This window comes from Nylanderia fulva, unplaced genomic scaffold (assembly GCF_048542155.1).
Source record: "Nylanderia fulva isolate GAGA-0341 unplaced genomic scaffold, ASM4854215v1 Scaffold24, whole genome shotgun sequence".
NCBI lineage: Eukaryota > Metazoa > Arthropoda > Insecta > Hymenoptera > Formicidae > Nylanderia > Nylanderia fulva.
The window spans coordinates 1475139-1497158 of NW_028190304.1; the positions used below are offsets into that span (position 1 = coordinate 1475139).

A 22020-nucleotide genomic window follows, 5' to 3' on the forward strand; every position below is an offset into this window, starting at 1 on the left:
CTATTCGTTAGCGACTCGGAGATAACACTGATGCAAATATTAAGTGCGTTGATTTTGGTGGTCTGTGTTCCGAAATATCGATCGTATTTTCGCGTTGTTTTCCTATCGCGATATAATAAAATTAACGTCGGGAACGCCCTGCAAAGTGCCACGCAATCGTTCCGCTGATTAGTGCGCACGCGATCCTAATTAAATGTGTTTTCGCGTGTAAGTATCATAAAGCCAAGTGCCAAAGAACAGCAAGAGACAAACAAAAGAGAACGATAATAAAACTTACAATGGTGCCAGGGTGACGGTGGAGCTAACAGGGGAGTTTTGAGTACTTACTTTTAAATTCGTTCTTTTAATTTATAAAACTAATTATTTATTTTTATATGATGGAACATATGTAATATAATTTTTTAAAAATATTTTCATGAAAATCAGCTGATTTAATGAACAAGATGTGTTAAAAAATTAAGTGCTCTTTTGATTTAAAAAAATTTCGTTCGACATATCGTATTTTTTAGAAAAATATATTCATGTGATTTGAAATCATGTGATTTTTTAAAGAGTAAATAATATAAATTAACAAGGGTACATAATTTTAATTCGCCGAATTTCTATTATGTACATAATTTGAATTTGCCGAATTTTTATTATAAACATAATTTTAATTCGCCAACTTTCTATTATGCACATAACTTTAATTCGCCGTATTTCTATTATGTAAATAATTGAAATTGTACATAATATAATAGAAATTCGGCCAATTAATATTATGTACATAATAGAAATTTAGCGAATTAAAATTATTTACATAAAAAAATACGGCAAATTAAAATTATGCACATAATAGTAATTCGATGAATTAAAATTATACATAATAAAAATTCGATGGCATAAACATAAAATTATGTGCATAATAGGACCTCAGCAAATTAAAATAAAAATTAGTTTAACTGTAAACTGTAAAACTATCAAACGACTTGGTTGTGATTCAAACCATGAAACAAACTTCGAAACAACCGACCGAAAAATAAAATTCACTCAATTAACATGAGTTTTTTAAAAAAAGGATATAGTTTCTATGAGTACTTAATGTTTTTTTATTTTTATTTTTATGTTGAATATTAATTTTGTCACATGAAACAAGCTTAAAAAGTCTTTCTCTCCCTCTTCTCTCTTAAAGTTTTTCCCCTTCAATATAACTTCCTACCAAATAGTCCTAATTCAGCATCTTACAATTTAATTAGCATCTAATTAACCCTTAATTTTGCAATAGATTAAAATTAACATTAATTGAGATGCTAACTTAACGAAAGTACATTAAATTAATTAAATAAACGAAAGCTGCATCAACTTTGAGAAAGTGCAATACTAAATTACTGAAAAATAACAATATATCAGTGTAAGCATATTAATTACCTATATCACGTTTGATATATTTTTCTCTACGTAATTATTAATGCATACAGACAAATGTGTCATAACGTTAAAAAACGTTCTACTCAAAGATTATAAGATTAGTAACATTTCGTAAAAAAAAATATATTTTTTTTTTATTTCCAAACGCATTTATATAAATAAAGTGTGCACGCTTCGTTAACAATCGTCGACTTATAAAGAACACTCGAATTTATTGATATTCCAAATTTGATCCGTATCGTAATTTAGAAACATAGACTCGCCGTACAAACAAGAGGTATACGACAAGGAAAAGAAACTGGCAAAGGAACCGTTCACTTAATGATCGGAAAATCCAATTCTGTGCGCGCAAGTAGCAATTTCGTTTCGGCGACGACGATTCAATTAGCGAAATATCTCTATCTATCCTGTGATAGATGGAAACGTTTTCCGGGGTGAAAGTAGAATTCCCCGAAGTAGAAATAAAGAAAAGACGAGCGGTGGAGCTGTACAAACGCCCGGAGTTATCTACGGTTAAGGAATCTCATAAGAGGGAACAATAATGCGGACGTGCCCTGACCGCAGGTCACGCCCTTCGGAATTCTATAGAATGTTTCAAGATTTTATCCCTAAGAATTTATTAACAATTAATGCGTAAATAATATATACGATAAACATTCTTTCATATTTTTATATCAGCATGGGAGAAATCGTAATGGAACAGACTGTATTCATACACTTTATTCTTTATACGTTTTAATTTAATGAAAAAAGTTTATATTAAAATAGTTAAAAATGGATACTTTTCTGCGATATTAATAATAGAGAAATTGATGAAAATGTCCATTATGAAAAAAATCAATTTTTATATAAATTACTGGAACGACAAGCGCCATTTTTCGATAATATTTAAAAATATATATATAAAGTTTGTTTAAACTTCATTAATATTTTTTAAATCAGTTTAATAAAGCGTTAATTTGTTATTCAAATTTTTAAATAATATATTTTTTTCTTAAATTACCAACTCATTATAAAATAAATTATCACTCACCGATACGAAGCGTAGCAACTAAGTTGTCGTGATGTACTTACATATTGATCTGCAAAACACAAATATTAACAAATTATTAATCAGTGTCTCAAATAATTTATTTATTTTAAAAAATAATAATTACGTTAACTATGGATTACATTTTTTATTCAATTCCTTATTTTTAATAATCTTATTTACTAAAATAAATAACTATACAAAAAAATGTTTTTACGGAAAAAAAAGTTCTTAAAGATTAATCTATTATAATATAAGTAAAAATAAAAAATCTGTATACAAATAATAAAATAATTTAAAAATTTTAAACACAACGCGATTCCAAAAATAACATATATATGTATATTTATCTTTATATAAAAAATATTAATTATTGCAAATATAATTTATTTAATATTTTAAAATAAAAATATAAAATACATTATGTATATTATATTACACAATAACGCAAAAATGGATCATTAAAATAAATAAACAATTAAATTTATAAAATTGTCGAGTATTAAATAATAATAATTTACTCACCTCACAGTTGCTCTGCTAGTGCCCGATGCCTCCCCGGGCCTCCACCTCCTCTGTTATTATTGCGGTCATATTTTCTTTGCTGCCCTTTAATTTGTAGCACTCACATGACACTCGCGAAAACACTCGGTTAATTATGATCCCGCATAAAAATTAATCGCGCAGTACTTTATACGGCACTCCCGACATAAATAACTTACATGCAACGCGTATTTTATTATTATTTCGACGGAAAATAACACGGAAACTATTCACTCTCGGCACTCTGAAATAAATCAAATTTATTAATTATTATCTAAAAATATTTTTCGTAAAATTAACTCATTAAAGAATAAATTAAAACTCACCGATATTATATATACAGCAGTAAAGTTGTAGTAGTTGATCACATGTTAATCTGAAATACAAATGTTAACAATTATAAAACAGTGTCTAAAATAATTAAATATTATTATAAGATAATATACATACAATTTAAAAGATACTTATATATATATATTTAATAACAATATATCTAAATAGATATAATTCACATATAATTCAAAAAATGTTCCTGCAATAATTTTAAAATAACTTTTAGCCATACACTATACCAAAAGTGATCTGATAAAACTTGCTAATAAATCGAAAAGGATAATTCATACTTGCTCATAATTGAGCTATGTTTTATTACCGATATTATAATACAATTAATTTTTTGTATATAGGTACGTACATATACCGATAAAATATTGATTTATATAAATAAACGATGCACCGTTGCTTATTCATTCAAAGATTCACGCGGATAAGAAGGCGAGAGAAGTTCGCGATTGTCTCGATAATTCGTTTCGAACTTCCGCAACCCCTATCTACGTAAAAATGCAAGACATCCATCGCCGTCTCGAAAATAATCGAGGCTCTTGTCTGTCGCGTCCCATGAATCGTGTAAATCAGATTAGATGCCATTTTGGGACTAATGAGCCGGGAAACGAGCCTGCTGAATCGGCTTGAGACACTCTTTCTCTCTCTCTCTCTGTCGTCTTATTTCCTCACCTCCGTTTTCCCTGAATTTCCAAAGTGTTTCCTCCCTTATTTCCCTTTTATTCCACCCCTTTGTTCTCTTATCCCGTCCTTTCTCTCTCTTGCACTCCTACCCCTTCATCCGCTGTATCGGCTCTCTGTTCCGGTCGCATCCTTTTCATTGCAGTACTTGCAAACAATAACGCATTCCTGTAGCCGCGGTGCGGTAATTAACCATTCGTTAGACGCTGCGGAAACAATGGTGAGATGCATCTCTCGCCCGCGCGTTTACTCTTGTGCTGCCTCCGCTGTACAATGGTACGTCGGTTTAGCATGATTAGCACATTTTAAGACGAAAACAATTGGAATATGCCTTTAAAGATGTATTAGTGCGCGTACAGTCGCGATGCGATAGATATTTTTGCGACTCTTATTTCTCTTTCTTTGCACCTATTGCAATTTTTATTAATTTATTAAATAAAATATATTAAATATACTATAATTATACATACAAGTAAATATACATATAATTATAATGTAATGTTTTAAATAAAATTTGTTAATATATGTTTTATCATTAAAAATCTTCAGAAGAAAAGATCATAGATTGAAAGTGAAAAATTTATTTTAAAAGTTACACATAACTGGCTAAAAATTATCTTACGTAATATTTTTTAAAATTAATTTATTTATATTTATTGGCCAAAATATATAAAAACTAAAAATATTTATATCAGCTTATCTCGTATAATATGTATTTTTTTAAATAAATTTACAATGTCAGCATATATTTCATATGAAATATGTATTATTTAAATTAATTCTTTAATTTAATAAAATTAAATAATGATATGTGAAATGATATTTCGTAGATATTATAATACAGAGCAGTAATTAAAAAAATGTTTGAAACTTGTAACGGTATAGATATCGATATATTATTTGACATTTATGATACAGAAGCTAATGTATATTAATGTATTAGCTGCTGTATCATAAATGCTACCTAAAATCGAACTACACCATGATTATTAATGGATTAATTTATACATCCGGGCTGTGTATTGACTTACTAACAGGGTTAAGTCAACAAGTTTCAAATATTTTTCTATGTATACATATATAAACATATTACGTTAATGCATATATTAACGTCTATCATAAATGTTACATAAAATCAAACTACATCGTGATCATCATTAATGAATTAATAATATATCATCAGAGAATGTATCGTAATAGTGTATATTAGACAAATATGTTATCAATAAAATGATTACAGTGACCATTTTATCTGCATTTTAGTTTCCAAGCTATTGACATTGCCATGAAAAATTGATTAAATCTCTCAATAAATATTTGTTTAGAATAAGTTTTTAAAATAAAATAAGTTACAAAAATATTAACGAGGGAATTCGCGCAAAAATTCATAAATTTCACAAAAATTCTTGGAGATTGATAAAAGTGAAACATTTCGTAAAATGACAAATTGATTCAATGTCTCCTGAGAATATTTAAACAAATAAATAAATTGTTTTATCAATTAGATTTACAGTTTCATATTTTTTAATAAAAAATAAATTAATTAAATTTTCAAATAAATTAGATTTACAGTTTAGATTTACATTTTCAATAAGAAATAAATTAATTTTTCTATCAATTAGATTCAAAATAATTTTATACATATTTTTCTTCTATTTAACTGTAAGCATATATGTTTTATACGTTTTACAATTTCTCGCAAATGTAATAACACGTAGAATAAATTCCGAGGCAATATTTCATACAACGTCGAAATTTTTTGACAAAAAGATTTTAAGATTTAAAAGATATGTAATGTAAAATGCATTTCTCTAAAAAGTCTGTCGGTGCCTTGCTCATATTTTGCACATCTCTCATTTTTTAGAAATATACGCCGTTTCCCTTATGAGCAATTTATGCAAACTTATCTTTCTCTGCATTTGCATCCATTTAATAATATTATAAAAAGTTTTTGACTTTTACCTTAAGTCAGGGAATTACTGCTCCGGAATACAAACTCGCGTCTTGAAGATTCTCAGTACCACTTCAGGATGCTTGAAGATTCTCCCACATATTTTGGAGATTTTCCCTCACGTGTCTCTGTAAACAATAAAAAAGTTGCTACAAAAATAGAATAAGAATAAGCGGAAGAAAAAAAGAAAAGATACATTTAAGAGAAGTTTTAGAGAATAGAGTGAAAAATCTTTTAAAAACTTTAAATTGAAAAGCAAAACGAAAAATATCAAGTAACACAGCAATTACATATACACAATATCCTAGTATCGCGAAATATAACAATATATTATAACATAATCTTCCGAGATATATATCGATTGCTCGATTGTCATGTGAAGAAGATACACGAGCATAAAAAATAATCAATCCCCTCCCAAAAAATAATAATGATCTTCAGGCAGCTACATTTTACCATCGCAGGTGGTCGCTAATCATAATGGCGTTAAGCCGCTTAGCCGAGTGAAGCTTAACGGAAACAATAAAAACAGATGTGTATAAATTGCGCGAACGAGAGAGAACGAGCCCCGTGGATTTCCGAGTGTCTGTTCGAAATTTAATCCCAGTTTACAAATTGCGGATGGTGACTTCATTCTCTCGCGGTCCCGTCAAGTGACAGCTTCCGACATTCGTTCGAGTCCGGTTTCGGTCGAGGAAACGCATTCATTAATCCATTAATTAAAATAATATATATGATAGTAATGAATAATGGGGATATTTTCAAATATTCGCATATCGTTAGCTTTTTCCTATAAGTGAATTCTATTTTAAATTCTTCTTTTTTTTCTATATACACAAAATATATAACAATTATTATCATACAATTATTAAAATATAAAGAGGAATATAAGGAAAAAATATCGAAGATTTTTATGAAAAAAAGCAATTATATCAAAAAAGATATATACGCAACAAAGATATACATACAATTGGAAAATTAGTTTTCTTATTAAAAAACATTTTCATGTTAAATATTTAACACATTTGTGTGTTAATTTAACACATTGCCGTTGTGTTAACTGAACTGAAATGTTAAATTATTAAATTATTAGAACAATTGAGAAAAAATGTAAAAATAACAAAATGTGCATCTATTTTTAATTTTACACAATTAATACGTTCCGTATTATTAATGACAAGATTTATTTGTTAAAATTTACAGAAAAAAAATGTTGATTTTATTCTCTATATAAATAGTAATGATAAAATGTAAAATTTATATTTTTTAAGTTAATTTTCACATTAAACCCCATGTTAATTTTACACAAAATTTATTTCAAATTACTTGACACTTTGCATTTTTTGTTAAATAAATTAGCACAATATTCGTGTCACTATTTAATATATCTGTATATTATATTAAATTAACGCAAAAATTTCAGTTTGGGACATGACATCTATTTGTTAAATTAACACAAATTTTGTAACTGTGTATGCAGCGTTATACATCCGAATAGAACCGGATGTAACGTTGTATGCCACGCGTGGAGTCGTTTCTAGCTATTCACCGGACCGGAAAAGAGACATGATTGCGAACTTGATCGCGAGCTATTAGACAGATTAATACCGATCCTCTGCCAAGCTAATGTATATATATATATATGTACCAGCGGCTAATTACCTGCCGCGTCACGCTTTCGTGGTACACCCTTAATTATCCGCGGCTTGCGTTCTCTCGCGATTTCGTGCTACGGAATAATGAGAGAATTTATATCCCTCAGAGAAAAACGATCGGGAATAAAAGATGAATATGTTTAATGATGCGTTTTGCGATATATATATATATATATATATATATATATATATATCGCAAAACGTATCATTAAACATATTCATCTTTTATATTTTATATATATATATATGCTGATTAATTTGTCTAATTAAGATTCTATATCGAGTTTCTTATATATTTTATATCTATGTATAAAACATAAAAAACTCGATCTAGAAGATTAAGTACAAATTAATCAGTCTTAAATATAAATATATAAATCATATATACGAATGAGAAGAATAATTCATTGATCTTCTATATCGAGTTTCTTATATATTTTCTATATTATATAAAATAATTTTTATATATAAAATGAATTATAATAAATTATGAATTATAATAAATAAATAATAAATAAATTTTATATATGAAATAATATAGGAAAACTTGATATAAAAGATTGCAATTACAAATTAATCAGTCTTAAATATAAATATGTATTTGTTATAGCTAGAATTAAATTATAATGACAAATATATCTAATGATTTATTAGCCGTTTAAAAATCAAGAAAATTGATGGAAATAAAAAGTATATATTTTTTATTATAAATACCGCGATTTATTTTTTATATGCAATTACAAATTAATCAGTCTTAAATATAAATATGTATTTGTTATAGCTAGAATTAAATTATAATGACAAATATATCTAATGATTTATTAGCCGTTTAAAAATCAAGAAAATTGATGGAAATAAAAAGTATATATTTTTTATTATAAATACCGCGATTTATTTTTTATATGCATTCAGACGAGATGCATATATGTTTTGATAAAGTACGATGGTATTAATTTTCGAAAAAAAACAAGGATACAAAGCAAACGTGACAATAACTGGCAATCAATCTGATAGAATGCACTGCTACGTTGATATACATATGCACATACATACATATACAATTAATACATATATGTATATGCATACACATGCACATACACGTATACACACGATTATATAGCATAGAATGCAATTGTATCTAAACTAAAATAAACAGGATTATTAATTGGAAACGTGCGTAAGTTCTGCTACAGTTACATCGTCATTTGCCCCAGGCATGTATATGTATTTATACATATATGTATATGTATATGTATATACAGTTACACAATACGTACATACACATAATACCTATATCGATATCTAATCGATATTAGACGATTTTTGGCGTCATTAACAAAACCAAAAAAAACTCTTGGAAATATTTTTTGTTTATTAGATTTTTCAGTGATTAAAAATTGCATGGATTATCATATAAATAAATCAAATTATGCCAAAATGTTGCAATGACAATCTCTGACTTATAATCTAAATATATATAACTGCTTGCCTGAACTTATTTTATTTACTTCTAATTGAGATTCGATAATTGTGAACGTAAATTATTTGTAATAAATCTGGAGATAAAATATACTCACAATAATTGAGGAGCAAGTAGAAAACGAGAGAGAATAAACCGCGATAACCTCTCAAATAATCGCTATATTATTATAGTTTAGAATAATTACAGCATTCTACGATAGAGGTCAGTAAAGACAAGGACGTAAATTTGGAAACTTCGATAATTGATATATGAAGAACGCGACTAATCAATAACCTCTGTAATATAAATATATATGTATAAATATACCAATAATAATAATATGAGATCGAAATATCTTAGAATAAATTAGAATCAGACGAAAGTGCAAAATATATAAATATATATTATCATACGCAAAAATATGCAATAATTAAGAGATATCGGTGACGAAATACTCGATTGATCTGAAATTTCAATCAACAAAGCCAAGAAACAAATAATGAACGAAGATTATATTCAAAGGATTACCAAGATTTGCGTTGATTCTCGAATTTCGCAGGACGAACATTTTTCGAGCGACCTCCGACATCTTCTCGCGGAACGGAATGAATTTGAAGCGTATCGCGAGGGAGACAAATCGATTGTGCGAGTGCGAAATATCGATTACTGCCACCTCTGTTCGAGGCGCCGCGCGAAAATCCCTAGGTGTCCCCAGCAGTGCTGCCAACGCGAAACGCAAAGCGGCTTTTCAACTTCACATGGAAACATCGGACTTTTTGTTTACGACTGATAATTTGACAGTCGTCGTGTGAAATTTTAACGAAATCTCGCGAGATATGGGAGACAAGTCGCTTAAGGAGCAGTCCTTAGAAAACACAGGTCTCTTAGCGTGACTTATTAACGAGAAATTAAATCGAGTGATTTATTATTTCAATTTTTCTTGCAGATATCAACCAGGATGAGTTGATACTTCAACAACAGAGGCGTATCGAAAAGGAGGTTAATACGCCGTTTATGTTATGTGTCAAAGGATCGATTTTCGAAAGATTCAACGAATTCGCGCGATTAAATGTCAAATTTATCACGCACACTTCGATCGGAACCTTAGTTTTCAAATCATCAATTTTTCTTCGTGTGAAAATTTTAACAAGCTAAAGAATATTTATTTATATATTACAATTATTTATAACTCGTTATTTAATTAATATATAATTGCTTTTAAATGCTAAAGTTATTTCTAATAATATAAACTTTATTTCTCATTATATTAATATGTGCGACAACTAGTAGTGCTTCTTTTTTTAAGTAAAAAAAAGTAGAACGTTCTTGTGAAAGATTTTCATCGCTAAATACATAATCATCTTTTGTTTTAGATCTCAGAATCCATAGCTTTAGTTGGCGAGAAAGAATCCTTGAAGAGCTTAGAACAAGAGTATGCGAAAGATGATGTATATCTTTCGAAAGCAAAAGTCTTGGCTCAAAAATATTCTTACATTAGGAGAACTAGACCTGATGGCAATTGCTTCTTCAGGGCATTTAGTTATGCTTATTTGGAAAAATTAATCGGAAATAAGGAGGAGTATGATAAATTTCGAGATCTAGCATTAAAGAGCAAGGATAATCTTGTAGCTCTAGGATTTCCCCAATTTACAGTTGAAGACTTTCATGATACGGTGAGTTTTTATTTCTCACAAATCTTGAAATTGATTACATTAAATTGATACAACAATATATAATTGTATCAGTTTAAAGTAAATTGTAAGAATTTGTCTTTCAAAAAAATATGTGTAATATATATACGTAAATATGATTATATTATAGTATAAAGTTTATGTTACTAAAGAATGGATTTTGATGAATTACAGTTTATGGAAGTCATTGACAAAGTAGGTGGTGACGCAGAGTCCAGTTACATGGAATTACATAAATTGTTCAATGAACAGGGTTATTCTGATTACGTAGTTGTCTATCTTAGATTAATTACATCTGGCCAGCTGCAACGTGATGCAGACTTCTATCAACACTTCATCGAGGGAGATCGCACTATCACAGAATTTTGCCACCAAGTTTGTGTTATGATACATTCCTATTTTTATTGTCACATTTACATCATTAATGTTATTATATTAATATTATTACTTTTTATAGGAAGTTGAACCAATGTATAAAGAATCTGATCACATTCATATTATAGCAATGAGTAGTGCTTTAGGAACCGGTGTTAGAGTTCGTTACATGGACAGAGGTGCAGGAACTGAAGTAACTGCCCACGATTTTCCTGAAGGTGCCATACCAGCTGTGCACTTATTATATCGCCCCGGTCATTATGATATTCTCTATCCTTGATGAATTTGGCATTATGCAAATTTTTCTAATATTACATATATGATTTTTGATGACCAAATCTAATACTTAAAATTTTATTTTTAAAAACATCTTTAATTATAACGCATAATGCAGTATGATACATCGCCTTTAATTTAATAAGAGAGAAATAATTTTATTTTGTGTGCACACATTGCATGCATTGTGTATATTTGTTTCAAAATTTAAATGTATTTTTATGAATTCATTATTACACTGTTATTTCTATAAATATAAGTGCGTCCCATAAAACATTTTAAACTTTAAAACTAATCTGAAATAAATGGCAGAGAAATCGACGCATTGTGCTATTTAATTCCTCTATTTTTTTATTATTTTCTTTTCCAATAAATCCATTGTGTTGAAGATATTACACAAATCATATTATTTTTATTATATATTTGTAATACAAAATAAATAATATTTTGTTGCTATATTATCATTCGTTTAATAATTAATATATAATATATACTCTTTACTTTTATATAAATTTTTATAAATATATCACAGAAATTAAAAACATTTTATATATTTGATAATATGAAAAATCTCTATCATAGGACAGAGTATAAACAAATTATTTTCTTTTATAAATTATCTATTCTCAAATTTAAAATTAATAAATCTTGCGATATATATACAATAGTACCATATTACTTATAAATATATCCTGCAGAGAAAGATGCGCATTTTTATAATATATATAGAATTCAAATAAAACTTATTACATACTTTTTTAAATGTTATCGTTGCATAGATCGTACTTGCTCAGTAACTTGTTCCAACATTGCAGAGTTTTTGTCAATTGCATCCATTTGATATCCCAAATGAGTACTAATGAGTGCAAGCTTCTTTAAACTGGATTCAATCGTTTCTAATCCATGTTCCTGCTGTGCAAAGTTCTTTGCTGAGTGTGTTAAAATCTAAAAGTGTTAAAACAGAGTATATATGTAATGTAGAAATATTAATTTAATATTATATCAATTAAGAGTAAGACATTACCTCGCTGCTTTTTGAACCTCGCTGTATCTGTCTGGCGAGAGAGGCAATGTTATTAACATTAACTTGCACCCTATCTGCCAGTCTCATCTTTGATTCGATGAACAAGCTGCGTGCGCTTGTACTAGATGCTGATGCCATTGTATTATAATTATGTTTCTCATTAATCACGGGATAAGACTTGCTCTTAATGTTATCCAGGCCTATTGATAGACTGTACGTTTTGTCTTTGATTTAATATTCTTATTGCCAGAAACACTATTTCATAATCTGAAAACATTAACAATAATAATGTCACGTATCTCCTACAATTTGCACATCAACATATAGAATATATATATATATTTTTCACCTTAGAAATTATCCTTTATGAACGCATCCTTTCATTTGACAGATGTCAAGAAAATAAAATAAAGACAAGAAATCAATTCGTAAAATATCAGAGTTTTGCGCGAGAGGTTTGTTTTGTTATTATTATTTTTTTTTTCTATAACTGAACTTTCTGTACCAAAGAAGTGCAAAAGGTGCGGAACCTGTCGCCTGTCACTTATTGGTCGGTCGAGCGCATGCGCAGTTTTATCGTTTCCACGAGGCATGTCACTCTTGAAAACCGCCTACTTCGCGCCTGTCACATATTTACACACTTGTTTACGGATCTGTATGCGAGGACGATCGTTCTATAACGGTTTTTCGCCAAAAATTTCGGACACGTAACGTAGGTATGCTTCCGTGTCACTTCTATATATATGCTTTACGTACGAAAATTTCGGCCGCAGGGAAATGCTCGAGCTTCGTCGCGGGTTCGCGACGTGAGGATGCTTCGGACGATCGTCGAGCTGTCAGGCTGAGCGCATCGTCTCGGTGATCCAGTTTCTCGAGGACATGTGCCTCTCGGACGAGGCGATCGATATTCGTCGATAACGTCGTCGCCCCGCGCAGTGGACACCTTCTACGTGGAAAAATCAAGCATGGCCAGCCGGGATCCCTCCAAGACCATGGACGACCACAGCGTCGAGGTTAGCGACAGAGGATGCTGCCTGTGCTCCCTTTGTTTTTTTTTAATTTAGCAACAATACTTTTTATTATGTCTTTCCTTTATTGCAATAATTGTTGTTTACAATTTTTGAAATATTGAAATATAAAATTAAGATTATGCCCCCTTTAATATATTATAAGTTTGATTAATTAATTAAAATGAAATATTTCTTTGTTCTTGATTAATCAAATAATTTTTAAAATTTTACAATGTGATGAAGCATAATCTGATTGATAAGTAAAAATTTATAGTTTATTATTTTCTGTTACAGACATTGGCAGAAGTTTTTCGATGCTTTATTTGTATGGAAAAGCTAAGAGATGCACATCTTTGTCCTCACTGCAGTAAATTGTGCTGCTATACTTGTATCAGAAAATGGCTTACTGAACAACGTTCCCAATGTCCTCACTGCCGGGCTTCTCTTCATTTGCACGAATTAGTGAATTGTCGCTGGGTTGAAGAAGTGACCCAACAACTTGATACACTGCAAGCTGTTTGCATATCCAACTTTCGACACGATGATTCCAGTCGAGACAGGTTTGAATACAGCATTTGTAATCTAGCTTTGATATTTTTATTAGCTTTGCGAAAATATTTACAGATATATATATATGCATTTATTGATTTTTATTTTAAATATTTTTTTAAGTACATATATGTAGTATATAAAATATTTCTATATTGTTTAATGATTTAAATTATTTGTTATTTTTTATTATATATATTCTAGATGCACAGTACATCAAGAGAAATTATCTGTATATTGCTGGACCTGCCGCAAATGTATCTGTCATCAATGTGCCCTGTGGGGTGGCACTCATTCAGGACACACATTCAAACCTTTAGAAGATGTTCATGAGCAACATGTTACTCAGATCAAAGGCGAAATAGGCCAATTAAATATGCGGCTCATGGAATTGATTAGCCTTGTTCAAGAAGTGGTACGAATATTTGACAAATTTTATCTTAAAAAAAATGAAAACAAGAGATTTAAAATTTAATATAAGGATACAGAAATGTACGTATCTATCCATCTTATAATTCTAAGTTATATTTGTTGATTATCTAGGAAAGAAACGTCGAATCAGTAAGAGCGGCGAAAGACGAGAGAGTTAGAGAGATCAGAAACGCGATCGAATTAATGATAGCTCGACTGGACTCCCAGTTGAAAGCTAAGTTGCTGACTTTGATGGGCCAGAAGAATTCATTGACTTTGGAAACTGAGCAGCTGGAAGCGCTATTGCAAGATGTGGAATATCAATTACACTCGTGCACGCGCTCCGAACTGATCGCTAAGAGTGCCGATCTCTCGCGCAAGATACACCAGATGCGCAAGAAGCCGATGACGAGTTTCGTCACTGCACCTGTACCTGCTGACTTTCACAGGTAAAACTTAAAAGATTCATGCCATGCTTTTATTTATTAATTATATAGTTATTTATTATTTTTTATTTATTTATTATTTATATTATTTTTAATTATATAAATAATTGTATTTATAATTTATTTTATTTTATTTGTGTGCAATGACTAAGGATAATTTTTTGGGGTTTATTCTATTTCAGTGAGATTGTACCAGGCTATGACAGTGCAACATTTGCCATGCAAAACTTTACTCAGCTACAGTTGAAGGCTGACCCAGTATATTCCGCACCGTTGCATGTGAATGGATTATGCTGGCGACTGAAAGTGTATCCGGATGGTAATGGAGTAGTGCGCGGAAATTATTTGTCAGTATTCTTAGAGCTCAGCGCTGGACTGCCAGAAACATCAAAGTATGTGAATTTATAAGTAATGAATTATATATTCCTTATAAAAAAAGATTATACTGAATTTAAAATATTATACTGAAAATAGTACAAGTCTGCTATATGTATATTTGAAAACATGGAACATTATGCATGTGTTTCTATTATGAAAATCTTTCCAATTCTTTATAGGTACGAATACAGAGTCGAAATGATACATCAAGGTTCTCGTGATACGAGTAAAAACATTGTTCGTGAATTTGCATCTGATTTTGAGATTGGCGAATGTTGGGGATATAACAGATTCTTTAGATTAGATTTACTCGCAACAGAAGGATACTTAAATACAGAACTGGATACTCTTATATTAAGGTACCTTTTTATTATTTAAAATAATATTTTTTGAATCAATATAATATTACTAAGTTTCTTCTTTTAAGATTCAAAAAATAAATTTAATCAATTTTGATATTAATACGAAAAACATACTTAATTTTACATGAATTTCTCTTTTCTACACATTAAACTATTAAAATTTTAATAAGATTATTAATATGTTATACTCATTAATAAACATGGTCATAATTTTGCATATATAATTATTAATTGCATACACGTTAGTATTTGACAATCAGTGACAACCAGTGACTTGTAGAAAGCTCAGATATAGTTTACCAATGATCGTGGCAATGAGTATATTAAGATTATATATTAATATATTAATTAATATATTAAGATTGGTTGAACAGATTTCAGGTGCGTCCACCGACATTTTATCAACGCTGTAGAGACCAGCAGTGGTATATTAGCCAACTACTGACACTTCAAAATCAATACACCAGTCAGATCAATGAATTGAAGGAGGTAAATGAATAATTATATATGTATATATTTTTAGAATAAATTTTTTAATACAATTACATAAATTTATTCGAGTTCGTTGAAAAATGTATAATTAAAAATAGATTTAATAATTCTAATATATGCTATATATAATGTATAATGACACTAATTATTTATAAAAACAGTTTCTTAAAATATTTTCTTTGTAAAAATATTTTATTAATCGATACTTTTCTTTTGTTTTCAGAGACTAACGATAGAGATATCCCGCAATGCCATGGCGGCTACCAGAGCTACTAATGGAACTACAATGTGCAGTTCAACTGTAAATACATCACCTTTGTCTGCACAGCAACAGCCACAACAACAGGAGAGAGATGCAGGCGACTCAACGCTCAATTCGAACATTATACGAACAATTGACACATATCCTACTGCAAATGGAATACCAATGAGGTATAAATATATATTATAATCAATTTTACGCCATTAGTTAAACTTTACTTCTCGATGTTTCAATTTCTGATTCCCAAAACAGATCCATACTTAAGTATCATACTTATAAAAATACAATTTACAGCAAATCTCTTTCAAAGGCATATGTTCGTATTTTTAATTGATTATACAATATAAAATTAATTTGTATACAATTGTCATGATTTCGAAAATTATACAAAAATTAAGAAGGAAGATAGCAAAATTTGATAGACTGAATAGTAATTTTTTAATTAGCTGAAAGTAAAAGATATCGTATAAGATTTTTCAATCTAATCCTATTGAGAATGTTCTCAACAATATATATTTTTGTTCGCAATAGATCCATACCAAGTACACTACCCAATAACAACAGCAACATAATGAACGATCAGTTATTACCGATGTGCGAATTGAACGAGCTCTCGAGTATGCATCTCCTCGGCTCTACTACGTCGAAAACGTTGTCGAAGACATCCTTAAAGACGCACCGTGCCAGCAACAATCTAAATATTATCGAGACCGAGGGCCGGTCCTCGTCCCCGCCTCTCGTCGCATCCAACGACGTGTCGCTCGGAGACTCAAAGATTCACCTGACCTACCCGTCATCGACGCCCTATTCGGCCGGTGACGCGCTCGTCGGTCAGCAGCCGTTGAATCTACTGTCCAACAACAGCACCAGTGATCCCTTATTGTCCGTCTCGTCGACGTTGAGCAATCAACGGATTAACGGTTGCCTGAGTGTGACGGAAGATGATGCAGCGCAACGTTGCACGAACGACACGTCACCAGGTGAATGCCGAGAGACCGCTGCAACTGGTGTTCGCTCCCCATCGTTTTATCTGTCATCGACGTTGAATCTCTCGTCCAGCAGCAGCAGCAGTAGCGAAAGTGGCGTAAGTATATATATATATATACAGGGTGTCCGGTAACTAACGGACCAACGATTACAAATGGATTCTTTGGTCAATTTGGGAACGATTTTTCCTCAGCGAAAATGTCGAAAAAGATCATCATTTTTTACAACTTTCCAATATTTGTCATTATGTATCTTTATAACTAAGCCTCAAATTAAAATTTTATTATAGTAAACTCTACCTGAAATTAACTGAAGAATGTAATTATGTTAGACTTTTAACTCCAAAACGTTTAGTTTTCAAAAAACCCATTTTTTTCAATCGCTTATAACTCGAAAATTATTGACTTCTCAACATTTTTGCTAAGGAAAAATTGGCCAGAGAATCCGCCCTTAATCATTGGTCCGTTAGTTATCGGATACCCTGTATATATATATATATATATATATATATATATATAACTTTTATTTTAGTCTCTCTCTTCATGCTCTTAATTGCGCGAGAATAATATTCCTGTTTCCTATTTCTTGACCTTTGCCGAGAATAATATTCCGATGTCCTACATTTATACAGGGTATATATTCCCGGGAAAATTAATTTTGCAATCGAATAGAAAACATTAGAAAAAGAAACATACAAAAAGAAACTTATATTAAAAATCTGCATTTACAAATTTTCTTAATTTACTTAGAATTTTAAAGATTAGAAAATTCTCAGGGAATTTTTTTACAAAATTTAAATAGACAATCTATTATAGGAATTGAGCGAACACGACATTTATATGGACGAATGTGAGAACAACGAGCCCAACGTCACACTCTTGGATCTGACGAATGATGAAAACGACGTGGACGACGAAACAATGTCAGGTATGTAAATTACACGTATATGCAAAAAATATGTGTCATCATATATCACAGATAGAACAAAACAACATTGTGAAACTAGAAAATCATCAAATAACGAGATTCTTAGAATCAATCAATTATTATAAAAAATAATTTTGTCAGTTCTAGCGTTTAGTTAAAATTACAAAAATGCAAATTCAAAAAGTTAAGAGATATATTCTAAAATTAGATTCTAGTTCGAACAGAGATTTATCCAGGGACGAGAAGCAAAGACGACGAACGCGCGCGATTGATAGAGATATTGAAAGCGAAAAATCCACGAAGCAAAGACAAGCTGAAGAATGTGTGAAAGAAAATTTCAAGTCCATTATTCCCAATAGCTTTTATGCTGTTTCGTAGGATCCTACATTTATTCTATATCTCTATATGCTTTAAAATTCCTATATTTTAAATCTTATCTTGAATCATTGATTAATATCATGTGTACAGTTTTCCATGTATATTCTATACACTTTTGTTTAAAACTATTTAATTTATTTGAATGTAATTATTACATATACCGAGATTTTACATATTTAAATATTTAATATTATTAAATTATACATATTGAAAAACTTTAATAAAATATAACATAAATGTAATATATAATTGATTAAGGTATATAAAGGTATGTAAAGTGATAATAAGTAATAATAAATTAAGATAAATATATTTAAATTTTAATAAAAAATCACAAAATTTTTAGGGGAAAACGACATTGAAGTCGCAGAATCTCTCGCACCATGGATTCAGAACAAGCAACGTATGAAGCAACAAAACAACAGGGACACCACTGCAGATACATGCAGGTAAATACTTAATATAATTATAATATTAGAACAAAGAGAGAAAAGTATAACTGTATGAATTTGCCAAGAGCAGTGATTAAAGTAGAGTTGAATGATAAATTTTATACAAATTCATACAATTTTGACTTGATTAAATTATAAGAATTACAATTTTTTTCTCTTTTTTTTAGATTAATAGAAGGTTTAATTAATGAAATTAGCTAATGATAGAGATTTAAGATCTCATATTAGCATAATTAAATAACAAATGCCAATATTAAAAAGATAAATTATTAAAAACAGAGATTATTTGAAATTAAATAATTATTTTTTATTTAATTGTGAAAAAAGGAAAGCTTTCTAGAAAAGATTCATACTTAAGATAAAATTTGGGTCTAAAAACTGACAAAGTTGCATAGAAAATTATGAATATAATAATAATCAAATTTCTTGTGATTCAGATTGAAGGAGATAATGCTGCTACACTTCTTCGAGATACAGGACAGGAACTCCCCGTGGACCTCCCTATGTCTCAGCCAACAGCAAGCGGACGAGAGCTGCGACTCCAGGAGCAACTCGCTCGCGAGTTTGCGACGTCACAGTTCCAGTCCGTTGCATTATAACGCTATGATGCAACCCACCGCGACCGCGGCCTATTCGCACAAGCATCTCGAGCTCGATACCGCGGCCTGTAACGATCTAACAAATTTGAGTAGTGACAAGAAGCATCCCAATATCGCTTTGCATCACTCCCAGCCGCAGGCGACTTACGGTGCTAAGACTAAATACAGAAGACTGCCGGGCTTTTGCCGTTCGGAACTGGTGGCTGCGACGATGCCTTCCGGTAGTCAGATAACCAGGTCCGAGCCGGCGACGCGTTCCAATTCGATAGACTGCGAGAGGGATATCTCAAAACTGCCAGTAGTTAATAAAATCAATCACGACGTGGAGGCACCTAGTCTGCGTCTGGATTTAATAGTGCCAAATGGTACGTGAAGGAGTATTAAATCTGGTATTAGATCAATATCAGGTATAAAAAAAAGCTTTTGTGAAAAAACAAAGTAAATGAAAAAAGATACCAGTAAATTGGCATTTTCTGTCAGAAGTCAAATTTAAGTCTAATAGCTTCTGCAAAACAAATCATTTAATTTTGAAGATATAATTGCATGCATATTTTTAAATTTATATTGAATATATATTATATATATAAAAACAAAGTAGTATAATTTATTTTACATATTTTATACGTTGCAACTATTGCTATTTTTTAATTTATTATTAAGAAACGACAAGAAATTAAAGTAATAAAAACATATTTGTTCAGTACTTTTAGACAGTGACAAAATCATGTCAAAGCATTTACTGTCACGACGCCAGTCCTCTCCGAGCTCATCCACTAGCATGAATTTGAAAAACGACAACAACAAGATATTCGAAATTGACCAATTACTCGAAACCATTCATCTGTCATCGGGATCGTCGCAGAAAGATGCGACTTGTGGCCCAAAATTGAGGTAAGAATCGAAATATAGTTGCCTGCAGCAAGATTAGAATAAAAAAAGCATTGTTATAAACAAAAAATATTTTTATTTATATCACTTTTACACATCGCTTTTTGTTTACGTATTAATTTTTTTTTATCTCTGAATGCCATTTTTTCTATAAAATCTTAAAATTCTATGATGTATGTCTTACAAGTATTATGAAATTAATAAAGATTTTATATACTATTAATTTGTTTTATAATTGTAATTACAAAGAAAAAATACATTTCTAAATTTTTGTTATTTCGTTATTAGTTATTTTATATAAATTTAAAAAAATTAAATAAGATTAAATTTAAAAAATTTAAGTTATGACATTATAATTTAATATAAATAATATTAAAAAATTTTTTTACATTAAAAATTAACTTTTGATTTTTAACTTAATTTAATCTTAATTTTATCTGAGTTACTTTTTTGTTCATGCAACTTTAATGTAACTAAATTAATTTTATAAGCCATTAACTTTAACTTAGTGTAAAAAAAAAATTAAGTTACCCCTGTCTATCTTTAATACGCAGGAAAACCGCTTCGTCCGACGTAAAGAATAACTCTTGCACTGCCGGTGGAAGCTCCATTGCACACTCGCTGACCCAGGAGAGTACATTGTCATCTACAAACACTGCAATAACAGCGAACGCTATTCTTACTCCTAGTACTTTCAGCTGGTCACCGGCAATGTATCAACATACACATGGTAAATATATCATAGCTTTATTCAATTTTTTTTTAATAATTTAATTTTATTCTGTTAACATCTCTTAACTCAACATGAAAAAGAACATCCGTTTTATTTCATTGAACAAAAATCTGTTTTAGATATCACTGTACAAGGTTCTTTAAAAGAGACTTCCAGCAAGACTATTAATAAGTAAGTAAATTGCTTACTAAATATGTTGTAATTATTGAAAAATATATGTGTGAATTATAAATTAATTTGTAATTCTTTCATTGTCATGTGTTTATACAGATCTGCGGAAGAAGCTGCCAGTTCGCTGTAATAATGTATAACTCAACATTAGCATTCTGTGATTTCTATTTCGGGTATTAATTATAATCGCAAGATAGATAAAAAGAGAGAGAACTATTATTCAGTTTCAAATTATTAAATCAATTAAGATAGTTTTAAAATTAAGATGTATATTTATGTTGCACACACACACACACACACATATATATATATATATATATATATCTGATTTTTCGTATTACTCTTCACCAACAGGAGTGGAGATCTCGGAGCTATTATGTAATCTCTTTCTCTCACTCAGTACAAAGTATTATAATGATATAATTGCTCTACTTTCAGCTCCTGCTTATAATTACATATGTGAATTTATTATTTCCAGTATTTCATTCCAGGAAGTGTAGAATATATTTGTTTATTATTTAATGCTATTTATTTCTCA

General features: G+C 29.9%; 3 protein-coding genes and 1 long non-coding RNA gene across 6 annotated transcripts; 2 read left to right on the forward strand and 2 right to left on the reverse strand.

Annotated features, from left to right (window-relative positions):
- Nucleotides 1-2989: 2989 nt before the first annotated feature.
- Nucleotides 2990-9694, reverse strand: LOC114934231 (uncharacterized). 2 transcript variants are annotated; one of them, XR_014924787.1, is made up of 4 exons: nucleotides 9600-9694; nucleotides 5966-6082; nucleotides 3307-3356; nucleotides 2990-3224 (listed from the first exon to the last, which is right to left on the reverse strand). It is a non-coding gene; the product is annotated as an uncharacterized LOC114934231 (long non-coding RNA). The 2 variants fall into 2 exon arrangements; XR_014924789.1 differs by lacking the exon at nucleotides 9600-9694 and adding an exon at nucleotides 9187-9267.
- Nucleotides 9695-9802: 108 nt separating this feature from the next.
- Nucleotides 9803-11751, forward strand: LOC114934229 (ubiquitin thioesterase otubain-like). Its single transcript, XM_029306878.2, has 5 exons — nucleotides 9803-9950; nucleotides 10018-10070; nucleotides 10445-10744; nucleotides 10937-11137; nucleotides 11220-11751. Exons 1-5 carry the CDS (start codon nucleotides 9908-9910, stop codon nucleotides 11415-11417), a joined length of 795 nt encoding a protein of 264 aa, XP_029162711.1. The 5' UTR covers nucleotides 9803-9907; the 3' UTR covers nucleotides 11418-11751.
- On the reverse strand, nucleotides 11223-12936 carry BORCS7 (BLOC-1 related complex subunit 7). The gene is made up of 3 exons (XM_029306937.2): nucleotides 12787-12936; nucleotides 12438-12704; nucleotides 11223-12358 (listed from the first exon to the last, which is right to left on the reverse strand). The coding sequence occupies exons 2-3, from the start codon at nucleotides 12573-12575 to the stop codon at nucleotides 12179-12181; spliced, it is 318 nt and encodes a 105-aa protein (XP_029162770.1). The 5' UTR covers nucleotides 12576-12704; nucleotides 12787-12936; the 3' UTR covers nucleotides 11223-12178.
- A 102-nt stretch (nucleotides 12937-13038) lies between these two features.
- On the forward strand, nucleotides 13039-21953 carry LOC114934268 (uncharacterized). 2 transcript variants are annotated; one of them, XM_029306936.2, is made up of 17 exons: nucleotides 13039-13153; nucleotides 13211-13450; nucleotides 13742-14007; nucleotides 14201-14411; nucleotides 14540-14856; nucleotides 15036-15245; nucleotides 15411-15590; nucleotides 15968-16082; nucleotides 16309-16517; nucleotides 16879-17431; nucleotides 18150-18261; nucleotides 18986-19088; nucleotides 19529-20055; nucleotides 20392-20581; nucleotides 21133-21308; nucleotides 21431-21482; nucleotides 21582-21953. In XM_029306936.2, the coding sequence occupies exons 2-17, from the start codon at nucleotides 13403-13405 to the stop codon at nucleotides 21610-21612; spliced, it is 3300 nt and encodes a 1099-aa protein (XP_029162769.1). In that variant the 5' UTR covers nucleotides 13039-13153; nucleotides 13211-13402; the 3' UTR covers nucleotides 21613-21953. The 2 variants fall into 2 exon arrangements, with proteins under 2 accessions (XP_029162769.1, XP_029162768.1); XM_029306935.2 differs by having other exon boundaries at nucleotides 13039-13149.
- The last annotated feature ends 67 nt before the right edge of the window (nucleotides 21954-22020 follow it).